This window comes from Calypte anna, chromosome 8, assembly GCF_003957555.1.
Source record: "Calypte anna isolate BGI_N300 chromosome 8, bCalAnn1_v1.p, whole genome shotgun sequence".
In the NCBI taxonomy this organism is placed as follows: domain Eukaryota; kingdom Metazoa; phylum Chordata; class Aves; order Apodiformes; family Trochilidae; genus Calypte; species Calypte anna.
The window spans coordinates 5,494,080-5,519,527 of NC_044254.1; the positions used below are offsets into that span (position 1 = coordinate 5,494,080).

General features: G+C 36.3%; 1 protein-coding gene across 2 annotated transcripts in view; it reads left to right on the plus strand.

Annotated features, from left to right (window-relative positions):
* LOC103529368 (BMP/retinoic acid-inducible neural-specific protein 3) overlaps positions 1-25,448 on the plus strand; it is a 171,602-nt gene that overhangs the window by 104,015 nt on the left and 42,139 nt on the right. For both annotated transcript variants that reach the window (XM_008494798.2, XM_030455307.1), the window contains 2 exons: positions 9,869-9,974; positions 13,029-13,265. In XM_008494798.2, coding sequence (XP_008493020.2) covers positions 9,869-9,974; positions 13,029-13,265 — 343 coding nt within the window. The remainder of the gene's footprint in view (positions 1-9,868; positions 9,975-13,028; positions 13,266-25,448) is intronic.

Genomic DNA, 25,448 nt, shown 5'->3' on the forward strand with positions numbered 1-25,448 from the left:
ATGTTTTTCCCCTTAAAAACTGAAACTAAAGTTAATAAACCCAGAAAATAGAGAAAGATTTTAAACCACAGTTAATATATTGAACAATGCAGTTATAGCAGAACATTCCAGCACTAATTTGGAGGGACTCAGATTTGTATGGATTTTAGTCTGGTCCTTATTCTGGCTGTCGAGTGGGTTTTGTATGGGTTGAGAAAGCTACATCAGCATTCTCAATGTCCTCCAGACTCTAATTGACAAGTACAGGCTGTCAGAAGGGCAGAAAATGTCAAGCAATGACTTTAAAATTCACAGAACATCTTCCTACCTCTGAACCCTAAGAAATATGAGATAGCATGTATCAACATGTATGAACACAAAGGTCAGATAAGGAAGAATATCTCAGGGTAATAGAGACTCGAAGTCAGAACAAATAAGCTTAGACAATAATAAAAGGCTGTTGAAATACTTCAGTGTTCATATTATTTTTCCTATATACCTGTAATACATTTTCACAAATTTCTGTTCTAGATTATGATTCAAACTGCCACCATCCTCTTCAATCTATTGATTTAATGGTACAAAACACCCCTGAAAATATCCTTCATGTGTGAATCCTCTGTTGGTAACTGATTCCGAGTTACATCATTTCTGTCTTCTGCAGCTCACAATTATTTCTGCCCCTAGGGCTTCACACAGTACTTCAGCAGGATTTACATTTTTGACAGCAAAACTATAATGTACTCTCTAAGAAGGTAATGCTTGTAATGCCTGGATAGGCTGTGCCAGAAGCTGGGTTCAGAATGGTTGCATTATTCATCCAGGAGTCTTCCTATACTGTTTTGAGATCTTTAATGTCTGAAATGCTGGTAGTTCCATTAATTTTACAGACTTTTTTTGCTTAATCATGTATTAAAAAAAAAAATTGTTTCTAGTTTTTTGCTGTGAGTTTATGATCTTAGACCATGAATGAACTCCACTGTAGTCGAAGTTTCTTTGCATACTCAGTGACACCACTGAGGTCAGGGGGTTCTCAGTTAACACCTTATCAAACTATAACTCATTAGCACTCTCTAGATTATCCAAATAAACTTTCTCATTACCAGGGAATAGCTAATGCCTTTCAGGGTCTTTGGGTTAACCACAATATTATACCTTCAATTTGTGTTTAAAGCCATCCTGTGAACAAGGATAGTTCTGCATTCCAACCTAGCAGCTGGACTAGAAACAAGGAGACTGGGAGGTTTTTTGCTATGAATAATTTCCATATGAAGATTTAGCATGGTAAATGAGGGCCAGTTTTATTATTTTCTGACCTCTGGGGCTTAAAAAGTTGTAGAAAGCCCTGAAATGTTTCCTTAATCTCAGCACTACAGTGAATTCAGAAGCAGTCTGAATGACACTGAGCCAAAACAGTGCTAAGATTTCCTCTACCTTTCAAGAATCTTACAACTCAAGTCCTCAAAACTTCTTGGAAGGCACAAAAGCCATGGTTCATTTATCAAAGTAAATCTCTTGATTTACTTAAATGTTTTAGAAAAAGTCAGCAAATGCATATTCTTCAGAATAGAATCAACACTAAGTATTTTCTGGTTTACTTTACCCAGTTTTGGTGTTGATCCTTGATTTAAGTGCATTTGCAGGTAAATATTTGAAGATGCTTTTTCCTACCACATAATATTTTATGGCAACATATACATTTATTTTAACAGGTAAGTGCCACAGATTTAATTTCTGAATCCTAAATCTGCTGTAATTTATACATTGAACATGTTTGCCAATCCTATTGGCCTTCTTTGAGTAAGAACCATATAATCTGTAGTCGTGCCCTATGCATGATATAAGTATTTACTGCAGCAAAATTTGGAATCAGATTCCAGTCTCAGATGTTCTTTTCATACCCTTGTGGGTTTAAAGGCTGCAAATCTTCTTTCACCACATATGAATCTGCACAATAGTGATGGACCAGCATAATCCATCAAAGTTTTAGAGTAATATAACTAAACTAGTCATCTAATAGTGATGAAGCATCCATATGAAATGAAGTTTAGATTCAGTATAAAGCTGTTTTTCTTTTCTGAAGCAAATTTAGCCAAGCATTTTTCTATAGTTTGAGCACCTGATAGGGATTTACTCATTAAATTACAGATCAGTTGTAATTGTTAACTATAGGTAGGCTTTAAAAAATGAAAAAAGTATGTAAAAATTAGTAACAGAAGAATAAGTCTTATTAAACTTTAAATTGAGAGATAGCTGTATCAGCAAGACAAAAAGGTCAAATATATTACAATCATTTACTAGAGGGAAAAATGGGCAAAAAGTAATGAGGATATCACCTAAAAATAAATCCCTATAAACATGTATGTGACCCAAGCAAAGGGCAAGCTAGTAGATGTGCATGTTATGGACAGTAATGAGATTTCTTTTGAGAGGTTAGAATGACAGCCCCATAAGGGCTTGTTTGACTGGAATATGGTAAAATAAACTAGACATGAAGAATATCCTGCTGCAGACGTTGCAGTAAGTGAGGTGCAGAGTCTTAGGAATTACGGTGCAATGAACAGCAAAAATAAATGAAAAGTTTACAAGTATTCCAGGGGAGAAATGATAAAATCTGGATGTAGCTGAAATTAGTAAATTTTTAGAGATATTCTTGAAGAGAGTATTGCAACTAAATTTTAGAATTGCACAGAAATTTATAATCTCAGGTAGGATCTCCATGGAAAACCTGATTCTTAATTAACCTGCCTTATCACTTTGGGTTTTAAGTTTAAAGACTTTAAATCCTACTTAAGTTATTTTTAGGTGCTAGTGTTAGCCTTCATACAATTCTTTTTTCTTTAGGACAAGTTAATCTTATTTTTTATCTTAGTATATAGTATATATAGACTATATATATGTTTTAAAAGTGACCACATGTTTCTGAACTCTCCAAAAGATAATTTTTATATTCACCTAGACTTTCTTTTTCCTTCTGCTTCGCAAAGAAAAATAACATTATAGCTTTTTACTCTCATTCTGGAAGGACTATATTTTTTCTTCATGCTTTCCCAACCTAAGAAATTTATTATGCAATATTATTATGACTAATAATATCTGTGAGTCTTAATAATAGACAAATCATCCTGTCTTCTTGAAACTAACGGGGACGTGGTGAAAAATCCCAGTAGCCTCAGCATTGCATGTTGGGACCAAGCCATGAAGTTATAAATCCTGTTCCTAATACTCCTGGAAAGTGCTTGCATGGGATTTTGCAGTTGTGTAGGTAGATGAGTGCCTTACAGTTTGTGCCCCAAGATTTCTTTGGAGTTTTTTGTCCTTTTAATAGTCATATATTCAGAATTATTTTGGTTTGAAGAAACCTTTAAGATGATCAAATCCAACCACTAACCCAGCACTGCCAAGTCCACCACTAAATTGTGTCCCTCAGGACCACATCTATGCAACTTTTAAATCCTTCAGGGATGGTGATTGCACCACTGCCATGGGCACCCTTTTGGGATAATCCTTTTGGGATTAAGCCAGGATACTGTTGGCCTTCTTGCCTACGTGCTGGCTCATATCCAGCTGCTGTCAATCAACACTCCCAGGTCCTTTCCTGCCTGGCACTTTCCAGCCACTCTTCCCCAATCCCATAAAATTGCATGGGATTATTGTGACCCAAGTGCAGGACCCAAAGCTTGGCTTTGCTGAACCTCATACAACTGGCCTTGGGTCATCAATTCAACCTCTTCAGATCCTTCCTGCCCTCAGGCAGATCAACAAAAGCAATGGATTTATGCCTGGAAATGGATGGAGGGTTAGGAACTTCACTGCTTTACTGCAGTTGGCTTCTTTGCTTTTTTGCTTTCTGCAGATACCTTGAGATTTTTCTTAACATGAAATATTATTTTAATTTTTATCTGTGCTATCCTCTTTGTTTCTATTTTTATCTTTAAGCAAAATATATAGATTTCATCTATACATGTAAATTTCATCTAAATGTAAACTGAAACAAAATACTTTTATTACATTTTTGCTAAGTCTTTTACTTATTTGTCTAAGAACTTCACTCTCATCTGTTCTTCAAGATTAATTAAAAGAGAGAGCTTGTTCTTTCTGAGAGAATGCTTGTCCTTATTCTCTGTGTGAGGCTGGTACACCCTTGATTTCTGAAAGCACAGCAAATACTGGCTCTGGTACCTCTGCCCTGACTGGCTTGCCAACAGCCTCATTTCCTGCAAACTTCCCCCTTTCTTTACATAAGGATGCATGGGAACATGGCATCTGATACGCAATGGATTTAAAATGTCCTTGAAAAAGGAAAATTGTGGCTCCAATGCCAGAACTGTCAACACTGTCAGTGATTTCAGCTGGGGTAAATCCTCACTTCTAATTCCCGTAGCCTCAGGAGTGTTGCAGTCTGCAGAGTTGGTGTCACAGAACAGCATACGGAGTAATAATTCCTTCCTCCTTTCCTGGCTCATAGCTCAAGTATCTTTAAGTTAATTCAACCTATATATATTTCCTGCTAGCTGAGAGCTGAGGCATTCCTGACAGTCTTGGATTCATGTCTAATTTTCCAGTGGCACAGCCTAGATTCGAAGACTTGTCTTGGTGATGTTGTGTGTTCTCCTGGAATTTACAGATAATAAAATGCTCTTTGAGGTAATGGGGAATAGACTTGAACAGAGAGGTGATTGCTCCCTATCAGATGAACCTAAACAGCCTTAAAAAAATCATAATATTTTTAAAGCACCACAATAGAGCATAATGCAAATAGTCTGAGTTCACTTCCAGTTCCTAGAATGACTTCTGAAGTATTTGATGCTTTATGTGGGGATAATACATTTCAAGTTCACTGTTGTTGTAATGTAGTAGTGTCGTTCACAGTAAATTCCTGTGGGTATAGAAACATTGAAGAAGGAATGGGGGAATTAACTGATCTCTTGGGAAGCTTTATTGCTGCATTCATTGAAACTGAAAGTCACCTCCTTGCCCAATAATTTGAAACAAGTCCCTATTCCAGTTATAATAATGTTAATGGAAAATTTGCAATTTATTTCATTTGCAGAAAGATCAGGTTTACTGTTCTTGTTCCATCTTACAACAGCAGATGATAGAAAAATGTGATGGAAACTATTCCAGGTCTCCTGAGTTACTGGGCTCTTCAAATTAAAAATCAGTCCTATGCTATTAATTCTTCTACTAGAAAATGTATTGAAAATCCTACGTGCCTAGAAGGTGTTGCTTTAGTATGCTGCCAATTATAAAAAAAAAAATTAGGAACATTAATCCAACCCCTGACATTGTGGGTGCTGTTGGTTTGTCTATACCTCCTTCAGAAATGTTCATCTAGCTGGTATCATGACAAGTGTCAGTGATTGGAACATTTGGAAGATTTGATTTATTTTAATTACACACTAATTAGTGGGAGTCTTTTAATACGCTCAATGACACAAGTAGGACAGCAGAGCTGCAACTGCTTGGGTGGTTAAAGGAAAGTGCTGAAAGAAAGATGCTCTTGTGAAAAAACTGTTGATCTTGGGAAAAAACAAAACAAAACTAAACTTGGCAGGTGAGCAAGTTCTAAATAGAAAGTACATTTAGTTCCTATTCATTTGACCAACTTTTTTTTCAGGTCAAATGAGCAGAAGGTGCAGGGATGTGTGGGCACATGGTTAGAAAACAAGTCTGGAAGGTGAGGTTGGTAGGAGAGCTGTGCAGAAAAATCCTAAAGACTTCACTTCCCTCCAGACTTCTCCTGTTCTTCTGACTGTACCAGCCATTCATAAAAGACCTTCTTCCATGAGTTTTCATGTACATGAGGAGTTTGCTCTACACCACTGTTTTAATGTTTAAAATATTAAAGAGGTTTATACAAATACGAATGCAGTTGCCTATTTTGAAGTGACTGGGATTGTCTCATTCTCCTTTGTGTTGGCTCAGTTCTGCTCCTTAGGAGCCAAATACATTTTTAAAGAATCTTGCTGAAGAGGATAGTCCTTTATGCAAGACAGCACACTACCTCTGCATGGGCATGTTGTTAGGAATATTAGCTATGTGCATATAAAAAGACCCACCAGGACAAAATATCTGCAGAAATATATTTCTTTTTTATTAGGAAAACCTTCTATAGGCCTAATTATCATGGACAAAAAAAGCACACTGTTTCCCAGGGAAATACTACCCACTGATATCACAAGAATTCAGGGCTGCTTAAGTGCTAGGAGGTATGTTCTCAGTGCACTTATAATCGGGTCGTTATCACCATGGTTATGAGATTTAACTGACTGAAAACTGTAGGCATTTGTCTCATTAATGCCAAATGTTATAGTTTATTTCTGGGAACTGAAAACCCTGCTGCCCAGGGAAACCTGTTCTGTGATAATCTTTGAAAACAAGGCACTTGAGAATAGCCCGCCTGCTTCATGTCAGATGGCTTCACACATATTTTGTTACTGGTTCTTAGGGGGTTTTGGTTATTAAATAACTTTGTTCTCTGGTATTGCTTTGTGAGTTCCTGTTCTTTATGGACTGCAGGTCTAGCTCTTGCAAAACAAGCATGTAGTTATGATGCTCTTTGTTTATGTGCAGTAATTTCTGGACTGTGCTAGCAACTTAGCATAATCTTTGCATTTATGTTTTCCTTTTCTTTCTCCTCTTTTTGGTGTATCTTTTATTGCACACTTTCAGACCAAACACTGTTGAGCTGTGATCTTGAGGCTAAATCAAGTCATGTTCCTTTGGTTGGAAGATAATTAAAGGAATGCCATCACCTTTCTAGTTTTGTTTCAATTGGGTCTGAAGCAGACCATGTAAAATCCTCAGTGATTTTAGTAATACTTTGATTGAACTAAAAATAATAAATTTGAACCTTTTTTTTTTTATGCTCTGTAGTCTTTGTTACCAAAATGAGTTACCCAAAATTTAAATCATTGCAATAGATAAAAAATTTGAGACTTTCATTCATCAACTACTGAAAATTTTCAATTTCAAATTTTTTCAGATTTAGAATCCTTGTTGAGTAGAATTTATACAGAGTATAAAAAAAGCATATGTATCTACACCTCTTTGATGGCTAGAAGTGCCATCCAAGCTCCAAGGTGGATTTTTATTAGTTTTAGTCTTTCTTTTTTTTTTTTTTATATTGGGAATATACACTTCAAATTTCTTAAAATATATTTCCTATACATAAGCTAACAGTACCAGAGCAAAGATGTTGACAGAGGAAGGTTAGGGCACTTGGAAAGTAAAAGAACGAATAATGTAAATATATAGATGTTTGGAAAAGGTCTTTATTACTGGATCCAGTTATGGGGCCCCCTTTTACAGGAGGAACATGGATGTAATGAAGTGTGCCCAGAGAAGGGCCCTGAGGATGCTCAGAGGGCTGGAGCACCTCTGCTGTGAAGACAGACTGAGAGAGTTGGGGTTATTCAGTCTGGAGAGGAGAAGGCTCTGAGGAGACCTTATTGTAGCCTTCCAGTATCTGAAGGGGCTACAAGAAAGCTGGGAAGGGACTTTAGGATGTGATAGGACATGGAGGAATGGATTCAAACTAGAGGAAGGTGGATTTAGACTAAATGTTAGGAAGAAGTTCTTCACCATGAGGGTGGTGAGACACTGGAACAGGTTGCCCAGAGAGGTGGTGGGAGCCCCATCCCTGGAAGTTTTTAAGGCCGGGACAGGCTCTGAGCAACCTGATCTGGTGGGAGGTGTCTCTGCCCATGGCAGGGGGATTGAACTAAATGATCTTAAAGGTCCCTTCCAGCCCTGAAAATTCTGTGATTCTATGATTATTGCTTTATTTATAGAGCATTACTTGTTATTATGAGAACAATATTTTATTGCTTACCTATAAGAATCATGATTGTCTATAAGTCATCTGAAAATCTGTGATCAGTTTTTTTATTTATTGTTTTCCTTTGAAGCAGTGCATTTGTAATCAGTCTCTAAAAATACATCAAAAAAGCCATTTAATAATTATTTTTCCCCACTCTGCCTCTTGGCACACCTAAATAAATAAGTTCTATCACTCCCATAATCAAAACAGTGGTAGTTTCTACCTATGTCTTCCATAAACCAAATGAAGAATGAAGATGCATGAACCAAAAGGGAAACAATAATTATAAAGCTACTTACTACCCTTCCTGATTTTGCAGTTTAAGGAGGTATGAGAATAATAGGAGTGGATAGGAACTGTAAAATTGCCTTTATTGTTTCTACATTTTATACAAGTTTATGAAGCTGCCTTGCTTTCTTTATAAATGGTTAGAAATAATAATAATAAACAAAACAAAACAACACTAAAATAGATGGATCTTTAAATAAAGATTTGCATAGACAAACGCTGAGCATAATATTTCAGAACTAGGATAAAACTCATAACAACACTCATCCCTCTTTTATTGTCTTCTGGCTATTTATCCTGTTTAATGTAAGTGACAGGCTGTGTTACTGTGCAAACAGATTAGGATCCTCTCTATGTGCTGGGGGTACTACACAAAAATGAGGTTTTTGAGTGGAATTTTAGGCCACTTACTGGGAGAGGGAGAGGACTGAAGGGTCACAGGTAAATTCAAGTTGTCATTCCATCCATGTCCAAGACAAATCTGATGCCCTGCAAGGGTCTTTGTCCTGATTAAGGATGATTAAGCAAAAAACACAGTAAATCTGGCCCTGGCATAAATATTAAAGACTGCCAAGTGTGTTCAGGGAGGGCACATTCTGACTTGGGCAGCTTGGCAGGTTTGCTGCCAGGTTTGGCTGCAGCCAGTGCTGTGTGTCCTCTCCACAGGCTGCTGGCACTGCAAAGGGTCTCCTTCTCCACTCTCAGGAACACTGGTTTAAAAAGACTGAAAGGTGCCAAAGGCTTGGAATAACCTAAGATTTTGTGTTTTCTTTGAAAAAGTGCGAGAGATCTTGTAAAATGTGAAATTTTAGTGGTTTCAAGATCCAGCTGCAGCTTCCCACTGATGGTAACACTATAAGAGAGAAAGGCAATCCTAAGCAACATGAACATTTGTGAGTTCTTTTAGCCACTCTTCATATTCCTTTCAAAATAACATGTTAAAATAGCAAGCTTCCTTCTGTTTGCTGTTCAGTGGGGTTGTGTGTGTTGGGAATGAGCTCCTGAATCCCCCATAGTTTGGTTTTATGGTCCAGGAGACGTAGAGCAGAATGCAAAACCTCTAGCAACAGAAGATAGCAATGGTTGTATTCAAAACTGGGGCTTCAAGGTTTTACTTAAATCTTACTTAATTTTTACTTTAAATACTCTTTTAACTAACTAACCATTGCCAAGCACAATACTCAACTGTTAAGTCAGAGCTCTACATATGTCCATTCTATTTTTTAACTGTGTTTTGATTCCATGGTCATGGATTCTGTGATTTAAACAGGCAGGATGTCTAGAGTTTTATGCCTAACTATCTTAGGCCTTTCCTTGGTGAAATGTATCCCACCAACCCCACCATTATACACACAGCTCATGAAAGATGTTTACTTCTAACTCATGCTGTTCTACACAGGAAAAGTTGCAGTTTTTCTATTATTTCAATAAGGAGTTGCCATGTACAGAAGTTTCATCAGCAAAAATCACAGTCTTCATTTTTATAAATGATATATATTAAAAACACTCTAATTGTCTCAGCTATGAAGAAATAAATAGACTTTAAACTTTTGGTCAGCAAAAATATTTGTAAGGATTCTCTGCAATAGAAGTAGCACTCCCTGAAGTTTGTGGTGCTTGTAAAACATTTGCAGTTAGACTTTCTGTAATTAAATCGAGCTATTTCTGAAATGGACTGCTGGCTGAATTACAGGGAAACTTTATGAAAGAAGCTTCTGAACTCTTCAGTCTGTTTTCAATAATATAGCAAATGCTTTTCCATTCCCTTCCCATCAGGTAACAGAAACACGGACTGGTCCTCTTGGCTGCAGTAACTATGACAACCTAGATTCTGTCAGCTCTGTTCTGGTTCAGAGTCCTGAAAATAAGATTCAGTTGCAAGGTATGTAGGTGCAATTTCATTAATTTGTTTTGGAACAGGATGACATTTATCACACAATTTGTTTTTCTTTCTTCCACCTCATAAAAGGTCATTTTTCTAATTTTTTTTGGTGTGTGTGTGCAATAAGTACATTCTAGACAAAGTGAAGGAAATGTCAGTAGCTGGTGTTGCCTTTGAAATTGAAAAGATTTCTGTGCCCATCAGAAAATAATTTGAATAATACTTTTAACATTTTACAACCCTATTTAGCAGCCACTTGCACACCTTTTAAACAGCCTGAATTCCCACAGATTCCACCAGGAAAAGAATGACATTTAGTGTGCTTATACAGTCGTAGCTTATACCTCATGCAGTTGTCCCACTGAAATGAACGGAGTCACAGGAGGAGCTGGATATAGTTTTTGAAAGACTAAATAATGAAGAGTCCATAGGCTCCTTTTGGGAATTTTAAGAAAACCTGGAAGATTAGTCATCTTACTTTCAGAAAAAATAATAATAATTGTATATAAAAAAGAGAATAGAGAAATAAAGAGAAAGAAAGATAAATGAAATGGGAAAGGAAGAAAAGGTATAATTTCTAAATAATTTTTGGTAATTCTAGTAGATGCATTTCCCAACCTGCATATTAGGCATATAAGCATTTTTGAAAAGTCATTCTTTAGGGTATTAGGCCCTTAATAATTTTTTTTCAGTAACTCACACATGGCATAAACAAGTTATTATTATTATTATTACTATTACTATGAAAAAACCACTAAATTATTTAAAATTCATGTACTCGTGTATAACTTTTTGTATATACTAGGAAAGAACATGATTTTTAATTTGCAGTTACAGATAGCTATACAATTATTCCCAGTTTTAAATGTTTTCCATATCAGTTCATAAATCAGTTGGACATATAGTGAGAAGTTGTAGCTGTTTATTATAAACATCTGTCTGGGAAAGAATATTTTCCTGTTTAAAGCATTTGTATGCTTTTTTTTTCCCCTCTTTCCTTTCTCTTTCCCCAGAACAGGTAAAAAGCCATACAGTCATAAAATTATAAAGTCATAAAATTAAATCATTTTTTTAAACAAGTTGTCATTTTCAGTGAATGCAGTGAAATGTCTCCAGAAATAATCTGCCATTTTTAATGCTCTCCAGCATGTGCATACAGTTTGTCTGTTAAAATCTGGAAAACAAGCAGACAGATGCATACCACTGGCTTGTCATGATGAGAAATAGACTATCAGAACTGTGGAAATTATTTCATAATTATCATGGAAGAGTTGAAGAAGACTCAAGGTTATCTGGGATTTTCTTTCACAGTTTCAGGGCATTTTACAAGTATATAACTACACTGAAATGTTTGCTCAAGTAACAGCAGTTTTACAAAATTTGACATGATGTAGAAGAAAGCAATTCTGCTATGACTTTCTACTTGAAAGGGTTATAAAGCTACTACCACAATTATGTACTTAAAAGTACACTTAGCCCACAAATAAGCTCCACTGGCTCCATAAAGATTATTGTTATTATATAAAAAATAACAATAAATAATAAATCAACATTTATAATATACCTTGCAATGGCTTTTTGATTGGTTGATGACAACTGTAGCTACACCAACAGATACTTGTTAGAACACATTAGTATCATCAGCATCATCTGATGGTTTGGGTTGGAAGGGACCTTAAAGATCATCTAGTTCCAGACCCCCTGACATGGGCAGGGACATCTCCCACTTGACCAAGTTGCTCCAAGCCCCATCCAACCTGGCCTTGAACACTGCCAGGCACAGCTTCAGCTCTTCCCTGAGAAACCTGTGTCAGTGTCTCACCACCCTCTCAGGAAATAATTTCTTCCTAATATCTAATATCTAAATCTCCCCGTTACCTCTCATCCTATCACTCCATGCCCTTGTTAAAAGTCCCTCTCCAGTCACTCTCCCTGTAGCTCCTTCAGGTACTGGGAGCTGCTCTCAGGTCTCCCCAGAGCCTTCTCTTCTCCAGGCTGAACAACTCCAGCTCTCAGCCTGTCTCGGTAGGAGAGCCATTCCTATCCCTGGAACCATGTAAAAATGATCAAAGTAAGTCTAGATTTCTGGTCATGAATGTTCTGAATTTTGGATTCAGTTGCTCTCTAGTTCTGATGCATGAATATGACATGCAAGGCCTCTGAATGTCATGGCCCACTTTGCAAAGGGATTTGAGACATAGCAGGAGCTTTTGGAAACACCATGGGAACATCAAGCACTCTTTCTCCATGCTAACCTTTAGTAGATTTAAGAATTCATTTCCTTTCTAAATATTTTATAGCCCTACCCATTACATCCAATTGACTGTCCCTTAGCAATTAAAGCCAATGTTCTAAGAAATGAAAAATAAGCCAAATTTTATTTTTCTAAAATATCTGCCAGCTCAATTTTTGCCATTCATCTTAGTTTGTCTCTGCAGAATCATGAAGAAATAACTTGAATTATTTGGACAAGCTGTTCTGTATGAAAGGCAATGTGGAAACCAAAACCAATACAGAATGGAAATGTTAACTTTCACACCTCTTTTTCTGATTATACTGTCTCTTTACATTGCCTTTCAGGGCTGCTCTCCCTTCCTCATCACTCTCAAAATTTGCATTAGCTGCTTGTACCAAGATTATAATTCAGCTGCAGGCTTCCCTGCTGCAAAGCTCTCACTGCTGAAGCTGTTCATTCAGCAGTTCTTTACAAGAAGTTGATGTAATCCTTTCTTTCTGTTTTTGACAATCCCCCTAGGAAGAAATTACACCAGTAAATGTGCAATCTGAAGAACACAGGTTATTAGTTAGTGGAATGTATGTTCTGTACTGAGAAGGAGATGTGAGGAATATATCTGAAATTAATTCTTAAGAAAGGAGATATATAACATAGTGCAAAATCTAGACAGATGTGTAAATTATCCTACAAAAGCCATATAGTTATCTTTAATATCTTTTTAGTTTGGTTTGGTGCTTTTTTTGTTACATAGGTTGGGGGAAGCTGCTTGGCTCAAGCATTCCATTCCATTTAATAACAAAATACTTTATTTCCTTCAGGTCTTCAGGTCATCCTGCCTGAGTATCTCCAAGAGCATTTTGTCCAGGCAGCTCTGAGTTATATTGCCTGTAATTCAGAAGGGGAGTTCATCTGCAAGGACAATGACTGCTGGTGTCAGTGTGGTCCCAAATTCCCGGAGTGCAACTGTCCCTACATGGACATCCAAGCCATGGAAGAGAGTCTGCTTCGTATAAGTGAGACCTGGAATGCATACAACAGTGAATTTGAAGAATCTGGTGAGATGTTTTATAAAATTTTTCTCTATTTGACTGTATGTCTCAAAAAGTTTTTATACAACAGACTCCAGCTGACACCTCCAGAATGGTTTGTACATCTAAAGCTGCTCATACTCCTATGCATCTTGGATCAAAAGTCTTAATTATTAGAACATTATGATAGTAGGTGGTGTTCTCATCTCATGATGATCAGCTGTCTGTGTAATTACATCAGGATTTAGGCAGGCTGTGTTAAGGTATATAAAGCATGTTAAGCGTGTTATAAAAGCGTGCATATAAAGCGTGTTAAGGTATATAAAAGAATGATATACTTCATGGAGTCCAGGGCTGTGAGGACTTGGTCTCTGTTGGACCAAGAAGTGTACTGGAGGAGGCAGAAAGGAATGAGGAACAAAATCAGGTTATACACTTTATATGGGTATTCTGCATTTTTGTTCTGTAATTCAGCTGCAACATCTGCTTCATTTCACATCAGTTTTTCAGTGGTAAGTCAAAGTTTCTTGTGTTTCTCTTGCTTTTTCTCCAAAGTTTCTACTTTTTACCCTGCCTATCCAGAGATTCCATCAAGCTGACATGGAAAGCACAGCTGGCCCTTGATTTATGAAGTAGTTAAGAGTTCTTCCTGTCATAGTTAGCAACTTGCTTCTTCATATTTTAGCTTAAACTGGACCTATCTGTGCTGTCTCTGTGTATAGCTGTGTTTATGCCATATTGGTTTTCTCTAAAGCATTGAGATTTGTTTCATGCATCATTTCACTCGCCCTGATCATCAGAACTTCCAGTTCCACAGAGAATGGGAACTGCAGGTAAAATCAGCTTCTGAACAACTGTTTTCACAACTCACTCACTGAGTGATATCAGTAACAGCTGTCTAGCCAGATGGTGGGAAAAGTAAGGAGAGCTCAGCAGACCTGGGAAAAATCATTGAGGAGAAAAAAATATGAGCGAGATAAAGAAGAAGCAGAAAAAAAAAATCACAGTTTTAAATAAGTTGCATTGTAGGAAGTAATCAGTAGGAGAGAGGGGGAAGGAAATTGTCAAGTGGTCATGGAAAGACTGGGGCAGAGAAGAAATATCAGTACAATACTTAACTGTGAACAGTACACTGTGTACATTCAGGTTTTAAAACTCTTTGTTGTTGAAGACTGATTTCTCAGGTCAAGGTCGAGCATTTCAAAAGGCCCCATATAATTTAAAATTTGGTTGTGATATCAGTGAGATGTGATGATAAATCTGAGTCTGTTTTGTAGATCTTAGACCCTGGTCACACTCTTGGCATGAGGTTACCAGCACTTACTGTACTTTGTGGAAATTCACAGGCTTCTCTGGGTATAAAAGGATGAATTTGTGTTTCCACTTTTGTACCAAAAATTACAATTTCCAAATTAATATTTTGCTACCTTTAAGCATTTCTGGAGTTGTGCTATCCTTTACTTCTTTCCAAACTTTGACAAGTATATTAGCTCTACAGAAGGGCACAGTTTTGTTTACCATATTTTGTCCTATTTGAATGGGATGTGATTATGTTCACTGACTGAAGAATTTGATGGCACCTTCATAACAGCAATTTTAGTTCAGATGAAAAAGCACAGGTATCTGAATCTGTGGAGGATTCTTATAGCAAGCTGTATGGGGCCATCACATTTCTTATGAGGTTTAATAGTTCTCAGGTACATGTATAGCCCTGTGTTTGGGATTAAGACATAAATGCATAAGAGTTAAATTTCCAGCTTTTAAAAAAGCCTCTTCAGCTATGTGGTGTGAATCACTAAAATGGTGACTTTACATGCATCTGCCAATTAGGTAATTGCTAGTAGGTGAGGTTACTAAAATGTGTGAACTGTAGATTATTAACACCATTAAAACATATGTCACACCCACTCTTTAGTCCTTTTAATTATTTAAATATATTTAAAACCCGATCAACATACAAAACACTTTATCCCCATCTCATAGGGAGCTTAGAAAATCTCTTCTTTTTACTTATAAGTTGTTTTACAAAAAGATGTTCATGAAAAGATGAGATAAATAGATAACCATCTATGTGTATGAGTCTGTGTTTTCTTTAAATAAGTTGGCATGTGAATTGTTGATAAATAGCTTAGTCACTGCCCATTCATTCTCCTTATATAAATCAGATGTTAACATCTGAAGAGCTCTCCCAGTACTGTCACTCACAGTCTGGGAGCCTTTCTAACCAGAATGATTACTGATATATACTCTGAAGAATATAGAGCTTGTAAAACTTTTACATCTTGAAAAATACTATTGACAAATATCAACATTATCTGATTCATGTTAATAGGATGTTCTGAGAACAGGAGTGCTCTTTATTAAACAAAACTAATGTTTTAAATAGACATTGTGTTACTTTGATGTGGCATATATTTTCTTCAGGCTTTGTCTAAATTAGCTTTTGGAAGGGTATGTCCTTTTATTCTAATCAATCTATGATTAGAAAAATAAATAGTTAGATGAGTAGGGTGAAAGAAGGACAGATTATTTTGTAATTTAGAATCTGAGTAAATAAAGGACAGGGTAATCCAAAGCAACAACTAATGGCCCATAGTCTTCTAATTGCAGAGGATTGAATTAACACATTATGTTCTTTGATGCTATGAACTTGAAATTCAAGTGAAGTTAAATACAAGTGCATTTCTAACTCTTCTGCCTCCCAAGCCCTTTCGTACATATATAAAAAAAGTCCTCTGAATCCAGACATAATTTTTGCCCCTAAATGCAGCTCTGTAAAACTTACTGTGCTCACTTGAGGTCATGTACATTATCTTTGGACAGGATTTACCCTAAAGAGGAAAAAATAAATATTCTATTTAAGATGGTTTATTTACTGCTGGTGTTATCTTGCCTTCTGTCTGTTCAAGATAAAACAACCGAGGAATAGATTTTAAAAGAAAAAAATGTCAGCTCTTCAATACCTAAATCCCATTTGAAATCAATGGGTAGCTAAATTTGGTTTGTGTTTTTGAAACTCTTCATCTGAACTTCCAGAAAGAAAGAAAATGGGGAAAAAAAAAAGCAACAGGGCATCTTTTCCTGCAGCTTACTGCACTCTTCCAAATTAGGCAATTTATACTATTCTATTAACTTTTAAATCTCTCTTGTGAGGAAAGACAAGGAGAGATGGGATTGTTTATCCTGGATCAAAGGGATCTGAACAATATAAATGTTTAGTGCTAGGTTAATTAGTTGGAATTGATCTTAAAAATCTTTTCCAAGCAAAATAATTCTATGATTCTATAACTGAAGGGAGGGTGCAGAGAAGATGAAGCCAGGTTCTTTTCTGTGCTCCCCAGTGACAGGATCAGAGCCAAAGGGCACAAACTGAAAGACAGGAGGCTCTGTCTGTACATCAGGAAAAACTTTTTCACTGTGAAGGTGACCAAGCACTGGCACAGGCTGCTCAGAGAGGTTGTGGAATTATCCTTGGGAATATTCAAGACCTGTGTGGACATGGGCCTGGGCAAATGGGTCTAGGTGGCCCTGCTCAATCAGAGGTTTGGACCAGAGACCCTTTCCCACATCAACCATTCTGTTACTCTGTGATCAAAGAATTTTTGTGGTTTTCACATAGGAGGGCTCTGGTCTGCAGTTTGGGTTTGCAGGTAGTGACAATTCTCTTCTGAGCAACTACTATGGAATAGGTAACCAAACATTTTCTAGTTCAGAATGTGTCTTTTTTATGTGCAGATTTCATTTCACTCAGGCTCTTCTGGCACCTTTTAACTGCTCAAATCTCATTTTGCAGGACATGTAGCATTATGTTTATTTATCTGACAGTACATTTGGCTGGCTTTTTTCTCTCTGTAGCTGCCCTCCAGCACCACATACCTGATCACTATTAGCTCAGTGATCTTCACATAACCTCTTAATATCAGGGTATGTATTAAATTCTCAAATAAATTACAAAAGCCACATTAAATTGTTTACTCTGAACCACCTGCTTATTCTTTATCATATCTTGTGGCCTTCAGACTCAGCTACTACCCTTGCAAATCAACAGCTGTTTCCTTATAAAAAATCCATACTAAAGCTGTTCAACCTTTATTAACAAATTTCATCATTTTCTGGAGGCTTTGGCTGAATTAATGGGAGGTAAAATTCTCTCTGAAAACATTATTCCTAGAATCTGTGTTCTTATTATCTAACATGTGGCCAAAAAATATCACCTCTAATGAAATCAAGCAGTGTTTCATTTACCCTTTTTTTATGTGTATGAAACTTGTAGCCTAAAAGGGTAACTAGAAAAACTTGTTCTGCTGCTATCACAAGTCCTTAAGTTTCACTGAGGTTCCAGAATACTGAGTTCACCTACATTTGTTAGATTTTGGCACTGAATCCTCACTGTATGCCTGGGGCCTCATCTTTTCCATGTGTTGTTCTTATAATATTTTCCTGTAGCTATTCTGACTATTAGGAGCCTGTGTCTGTCCAGCTCCTCCTCTTCCTCATCCTCTCAGGAAAATTTATCTTTCCACTTCAGGAAAAAACACTTAAGGCCTAATTAGTTTCACACAGTAAAGAGCATCAAAAGATTCCTTGAAAACATTGCTGAATTTCATAACTCCTGGTTACAGAAATGTTGAAGATGGTGTTCATGAAGGTGTTCTGTTAAACATCACTGATTCTGGAAATTTTTGGGGCTCTCTTGGCAAGACATTATCCAAAGAAGCAAAATTCCAACATGCAATTCTGTCAACCACTGACTGGCAATTTAACATTTTACAGAGATTGTGACTCTCTGCTCTAAAACACATGAAAGGCATGAAGATCTATAGAAACATCCACAGGCTCTGGATTCTGACAGCAAGGATAGGAAAATGATCATTCATTGTCTGTGCCATACCCTTGGTGTGGTTGACTACTGAGCACCTTTGGAAAGCTGGCTGCTATCTTTAAACAGTTTAAATGACAGCAGTTTTCTTTTAAATAATCTGCTCAGTGGCATCTAAAAGAAATTTGTAGCAGTCCATGCTGCAATTTAGTTTCATTTTTCTAAATGAAAAGGCAATTAAAATAAATAAGGGCACGGATGGTAGGGTAACTCAAACAACAGAAGATGGCAAAGTGCATTTTCAGAATTTCATTTTTTATCACTAACATTTATGAGACCTTCTGGAAAAAGGCAAGTAAAATTTTCCATTCAAACATTTATTTTCACATGGCTTTCATGCAATGGGAGCTTTTACCAAATGCTGAGCAGTTGGCTTTTTTTTTTTTTTTCCTCTTAAAGGCAATAAAATCTCTTTTGGGATATTCCCTTAAAAGGAATTGAATGAGGGGATGTAAACAAAAATTATGAGGAATATTTTCAAAGTGGCTTCAAATTGAATTTATTCTTTCAAACAGGTAGTTTAAATATAAAATACTATGGGAGTTTAAATACGGATACTAATGAAATTTAGCTTCAATCAAAAATGGTATGGAAGAAATTTTACTGTCACAGTCAACCTTAAAGATGATTCAGAGAAATGCTGAAATATTTGCTTATTTTAATAATTTGTAGTTTATTAACTTTAGAGATTAGTCTTGTGTGCTTAAACATTCAGCATCAGCTTAAGTACATAAGAGATAGAGCCATCTAGAATCTTGAAGAGCTTGGCCCCCTGAAAACAAAAACTATTTATGCTACCAGACATGTGGCTTCATAGGCATAGTTAAACATCAAAAGTAAACCTGTAAATATTTGGAAATGTGTACTTCTACAGCTTTAAAAGACAAACTTCTGTTCTCCAAACGTGGGAGTTTGATTTTCAATCACTTCTCTATCTGTCTTCTAGAGATTTTTCAGAAGGTAAATTTCAAGTATCACAGAAAGTGTAAGTGGTAAAAATATAGCCAAAAGAAATTGATATTTACTTTCACATTAATATTTGCTAAAGCTGTTTTTCCTTGTGCATCCATCCTCCATCACTGCTCTGATTACAAAGTAGTAGCTGAAGTTAATTGCAGTTGCAAGCTGTTTCTTACTAAATCCCTGGATTCACTGGATTTAGACTTCATGTCTAATGCATTTCATAATTCCCTAATAACTCCAGGATGTCTTTCTATTGAGCATTGGTTAGACTTTACACGTACTGACTTAATCTGAAAAAATCCACAATTTTGAGAAGGTTTGCCTAAAATTAGATATGAATCACCAGTTAATGTATAGCACTACAGAGAAAGTTACCAGTTCTTACCTGTGTGCATCATAGCATTGCTTTTGAGACTTTAGAATCCTCTTTCTACAGTTCAATTATATTTTTTCAATTTAAAAAAAAAATGAATTAATGATGTTTCCAAAATCTCTTGTATAAAAGAACAAGATTTAGAGGGGTGAAGGGAGGTTCTAATAGAGGAAATGATAAGCTTATTACTGAATTAAATACCAGTAATATTGATGAGGAAGTTCAGGCTTTCCATTCTTTTTTTTTTGGGGGGGGGGGGTAGCATTTGTATCTAATATAATTACTTTTATCTAAAATCCACAGAATGCAATAGACAAGATCATCTCTCCCATTCCATAATTTCAGTGAGATTTAGTGAATTATCCATTAAATAGTGTCATGAATTTATCTCACCATCTTCAAAAATGCAAAATGCCATAGTAATGGAAACACACAAGATTTTGATAAAACACTTTCAGAACTGTATCTCTTCTCCCTCTTTTCATATTTTCCTCGATGAAATATGAACATAATTCAATTTGAAAGCAAGAAAGGCTCCTTCCACCAAACATAACTATTTCCTAGGTGTGCAAATACATTTTATTAAAACCAAACACAATAGAAGCCCAAAGCTCAGTTTGGAAAAAGTGTTCTCTTCCTGTTGAAGTTAATCTAGACCTCAATTAACTGGAATGTATATGCAAACCTTCCCAGTATTTTTACTCTTGAATACAAATAAAAGAATACATTTCAGGTTGCTTTGCATTTTGGCATTGGTGGTGGTCTTGCTGTACAGACATCTATGTTTTTGTAGTCACAAACTTCTCAAAAGATTGACCTACCATTTCTGGTCACACTACATATATTTATAAAATAGCCCTATGTTTTAACTCTGGGCTTCAAAACTGTTCTACTGTTTCTTGTGAAGGCTGAAGATCCTTATTCTCACAGTGAATGTGGTCTCCAATACCCAGGCTAGAAAGTGTGGTACAATAATATAAAATCAAGTCTGGAATCACAGTCTGAGCTGACATGGAAGTACAGATGCTCAGGGGAGAATTCTTTACACCCTCTGCTAGCCTTTTGAATTTGTTACAGATGGGCAGCATTGCCTTTATGATTATTGGCTGTGAAGAAGTTGTAAAATAGGAATACTAAGACTGTTTCCAAGTCAGAGAGTGGGTCTGACAGTCACACAATCGATCAGTATGTACATCCATGGCGAGTAATCATATTTGATCTCAAAATGTACAAAAACCTCTGTCTATTTCTCAGGGAATAGAATTTTACAGTAGTTATTCTTGCACATAGGGACTCCTATATGCTGAGCACATACTAACAAATCTGTTGAGTTTTTTTCTTTCAGGCAGTTTGAGTAACAATTAAAAAATAACAGACGCAGCCAGTGTAATAAGACATTTAATTTGCTAAAAAATTTATGCTTGAATAAAGCAGATACAAAACCAGTCAGTTAAACAAAACTTCAGGTTAAATATTTAACTTAGATTTAAACAGATTAAATTTAAAGTTAAAAGCAAAAATAAATTAAATAATGTAAATAAATTTAAATAGATTGTCCAGTGCTGAAGACGGAAGTCTTCGATGTCTGGTTGACAGAGTGCGTTATGATGAGACCCAGTGAGAAACCCAAATCTTCAAGATCAAATGTGAATCACAGCATAAAGACACAGGAAACCTGGGGGAAGAAGTTTGCATCATCAGATAAGTACTAGCTTTTTCATCATTTCATTTACACTGTTGTCAGCTGAAGTTCTGAAGTCATCCTAATTATTAATTATATCAATATTGCCCAGCAGTGCTTTGAGGGATACAACCAGTGCCCCTCCTGTGGTTCACTGTTTCTCCTCCTCTCCATCAGACAAGCATTTTAAAAGGTTGTTGTGATTATAGTGTGTCAGGATCTTTCTGATGGATGGTTCCAAAAAAACTACAGCAAGTCTGAATTTAGTGTGTGATGTTTAGCCTTAACAGTCCCTCTATTTAATCAGAAAAATAGAATATAACTTTGCCATCCAAATAAGTCACAGATTTTTGCTATTTCTCTAGCATGAATTCTTTCTAAAAAAGTAATATAGCAAAAGTGGGCTAAACCATGGGATTCCTCTTTATTGCCCCTTATGATCTTCTAATCAAAGTCTCTAATGGACAGGTAAAAAGGTAAATTTTCCAGCTGCCAAGCATGCAGGTTGAGATTACTGTGTAGACAGCAACTGGAGTTCTGGCCTTCTCCCTTATTAGTAGTAGTAAGGACAACCCTAAGATCTAAACAATGCCTTCAATAACCCTTTGGAAAATACAATTGTGTTGTTTAAAAATTTTTCAGACTGCAATTTAATCACTAGGTAGAAGTTATCTTGGTGTTTGTAGAGCTCCCTATGGTCCTTCGAGTACAGGAAAAAAAAAAAAAAAAAAAAAAAGGGAGAATCTGTATTCTAAGACAGACATTTAAAAACATGGTTCATATACCAAATGTCTCATTTCAACCTGTTCCTTATTACTTAAAGTGAGTAAAAGGGCATAAAGTAACTGTAGGTTTAATTTGGAAATGTCAGTTTAAACATAGATGTTGCTGTATGTACACTCTGATTGGAAGAAACTTCTTGCAATTACAAGGGGAGAATAGTGTGGAGACTGACTTTCAAACTCTGTGCTGAGATTCTAAGTCTGAAATAACATCTCAAGATGACTAAATTTGATTTGGCATCACAGACAGACAGTGAGTCCAACACTGTCATTTGCAGTGAAGGCAGTTTCCACTAGAAGTTCTCCCTTACCAGTCCTCTGTGTTTTTCAATTCAAATGAATGTAGCATAAGCCTAGAAGTGAAATCTGGAATGAAAGCTGCAGAGTTCTTTAATTTACAAACAGAACAAATTCCACCCTGCTCTGTGATAAGCTTTTTTTTCATCAAATCAGAAGAAGGAGGGCATGAAGCAGTCAAACAGCCCCTGGAAACCAGTTGTACTGGGCACAGACAAGGGGTGATGGCATGGGGCACTCAGGTGGCACAGCCTCTCTCTCTGTTGACCAGAACAAACCAATTGCAATGCAAAATGAGTCTCATTTGAAATCTTAATTGAAAGACTTCTTGTAAAAGTCTGAACGGACTCACTGGCAGTTGAAGGTGCTTTTTAATCACTGAGAATGAAGACTTCAATCAATATGGTTCAAACTATTTGCCCCTGAGCAGTAGAGCGTTGGTTTTCTTTAAAACAGTTCTTACAGCTTCAGGCTCAAGGCCAAGAAAACTTAGCCCCCTGAGTTCTTAATATAATTATTGTTTTCTCTATTATCTTGCAAGGGTGTTAATTTGCCTCTCAGTAATTAACTTCCCTATGTGGTTGTCAGGAAGTTTAATCAATAGCATGAACAGATACACCAAGCTGTCATTCCTTCTGTGACCAATAATCCCCTCCCACCTCTCCTACCCCTGTGGAGGTGTCACTCTTTTAATAAAATGAACAGGTGGGATGCACATAATTTCTTCAGAGAGTCAAGGGCTAAATTGTTCATCTCCTCCAAAAATGAAGGTACAGCCACTCAGGTCCTGTCAATATAATTGCCCCCATTTCAAAACTAAAAGCATTATATGACTCCTGCTAAAGCAGCACCTGGCAAATCAGCTTATTCCAAGTTTTACATGGTGCTGCATTCTCAGACACTTTGAACATTGTGGTGACATTGTAATAAGAGGAGGAGCAGAAGGCTTAATTTAATAGAAATCTACTTATGTCCACCATGTACGGGACATAATGTAATTCCCTTCAAAGCTAGTGACAAAAAACCTCATTCTTGGTGGAATTCCAATCTGCCTTGGCAGGTTTCGACCTTCTTTATTAAGAGAGATGTCACTCTGTGGTCTCTCTTTTCTTCCAGGGCAGTGTTGTCTGTTCTGATTCATAGCTTCTTAAATCTTCTCTTGTAACAGCTTAACACCAGTTATTTACTTCAATGTGTTTTCCAAGAACACTTTTCAGTTTCATTCATTCTCCTCCCCGGACTATCCTTGTGTGACAAATTAGATGTTTATTTACCCAGCCCAGTTTTCAAACTGCCCAAGTTACCAGCAAGTAAAGTAACTTTTGGGGTGAGAGAGGTTATTGCCAGATCTATGCATAAGAATTCTGTCTTATGCATATGTGCATTTATAGTGCTATAGGAAGGTAATAGCTGGCACTAGATAGAAATTGGAACATCCATGCTGCCAGAACACTTGTAAACAGGACTGAAGTGATTTTCTGGTTTACATAAAAATCCAGAAATAACACAGATGCATTTTTGAGACATTTTTCTTGAAAGTTTACAGTGAATTCCAAGGGAAATCTATTGAGGTGTAGAGATATGAACATTTTTTGAAGAATAATGAACCAAAATCACACCTAAAAGATTGTTAAATTGAAGGGAATGTCCTTCAAATGTTGGGATTTAGATACAGCTGTTGGAGTCTGTTCTTTTGATTTATGTGAACTTGCTGTCAGGGTTTAGATTGAGCATAAAAAAATAATTTTTTTATTATAGAAAATGTGAGTATTTGCACCGGGTCTAGGTAGGGTTATTATCCCTTTCCTTGCTAAAACTTCAGAATTAATCCATGATACTCTACCTTTACCACTAATTTTGACTCTGCCTTTTGTTTTTTCTTAATCTCAGCAAAAGGAAAGTCCCAAGACTTGTGAGGGAAGTATCTATGATTTCCTATTCCTGAAATAGGTTGATAGTATTTGCATTTATAAATAAAACATACAAATATATATATATATATATACACACACATAAATATATATACACACATATACGTGTAAACATTGATTGGGAGGAGCTACCCTTGCAGCATTCTTGATTTTTGAGAAGAAAGCCAACAGAAAAAGCAGCAGTTCTACCCCACTGCAAGAATCTTAAAATTTTGTTTCTGCCAAGGCAGACTGGACCAGTTCAAACAGCCTGGCCAGTAATAAACTCAGTGCTTCTCTTCTCCTGGGTATGCAGCCCAGATCTTCCAGAGCACATACTTTGCCTTCCTTCTCTTTGTCCTTCAGAAAGTTTAAGGGAAAATGCATTTGCTTTGGAGAAGTAAATGTTGTAATTATAGGGAGAGCTGGATGATTTAGCCTGGATGGGGGGGACAATGAAAATTCAGTTTTACTGCCTTTTCAGAGAAGAAATAGTGGTGTTTCAAGCTGCAGTCTTCTGCGTCCTTGAATTGGATTATTTTCAAATATATATTTCTTGGAACACATATATATTTCTTTGACAAATTAAGTAATGCATCATGAACAAGTAAAATTCATTGCAACATAAGAACAAATATATGTACAATTTAGTACTTTGTTTTCTCCAGAGTCTTGAATCATGGTGGGATATTTAAATAAAGCATCTATCTTTTATAAATCTCTTTAATAATATCTACAGAATATTAAGGCAGCACTTAGTTGAACAGCAACCATATCCAACCATTTGAAACGTAGATCCTAATTCTCTCAGACTACAAGTTTTGTGCTTTGAGGTTTCAGTTTACAGCTGTCACTGATATTTGACTTGCTGTCATATTTACTGCCCTGATCACAATTAAAAGCACTGTAATGAGAAAGAATGGTAATACCATGGTCACATAATTAGAGGAAGTTCATTTTTCACCTACAATACTGTTATGTTAAAAATGTGATAAACTCTTGGGGATTATGAGATCTTTTCTATCAGAATTCTTGTTTCTCCCATTCATTTCAGCTACCATGGAGCACTCCATAGAGGATGCACTCACCTGGAGCCACAAACAAATTTCTTTTAATTACTATTAGTAATACATGACAACAATTAATTTTGGGTTCTATTGTGCTAACTGCCCTATAAATATATAGAGCAGAACTTGCAATATAAACAGAAAAGACAGTCAAAGAGGAGCAAAGATAAAGATTTATCTGCAGAATATTACAAAATATTGAGGTAGCTCTGATTAAGAAAACAGAAATAATCTTTCAATAATTGCAAAAAATGGTTT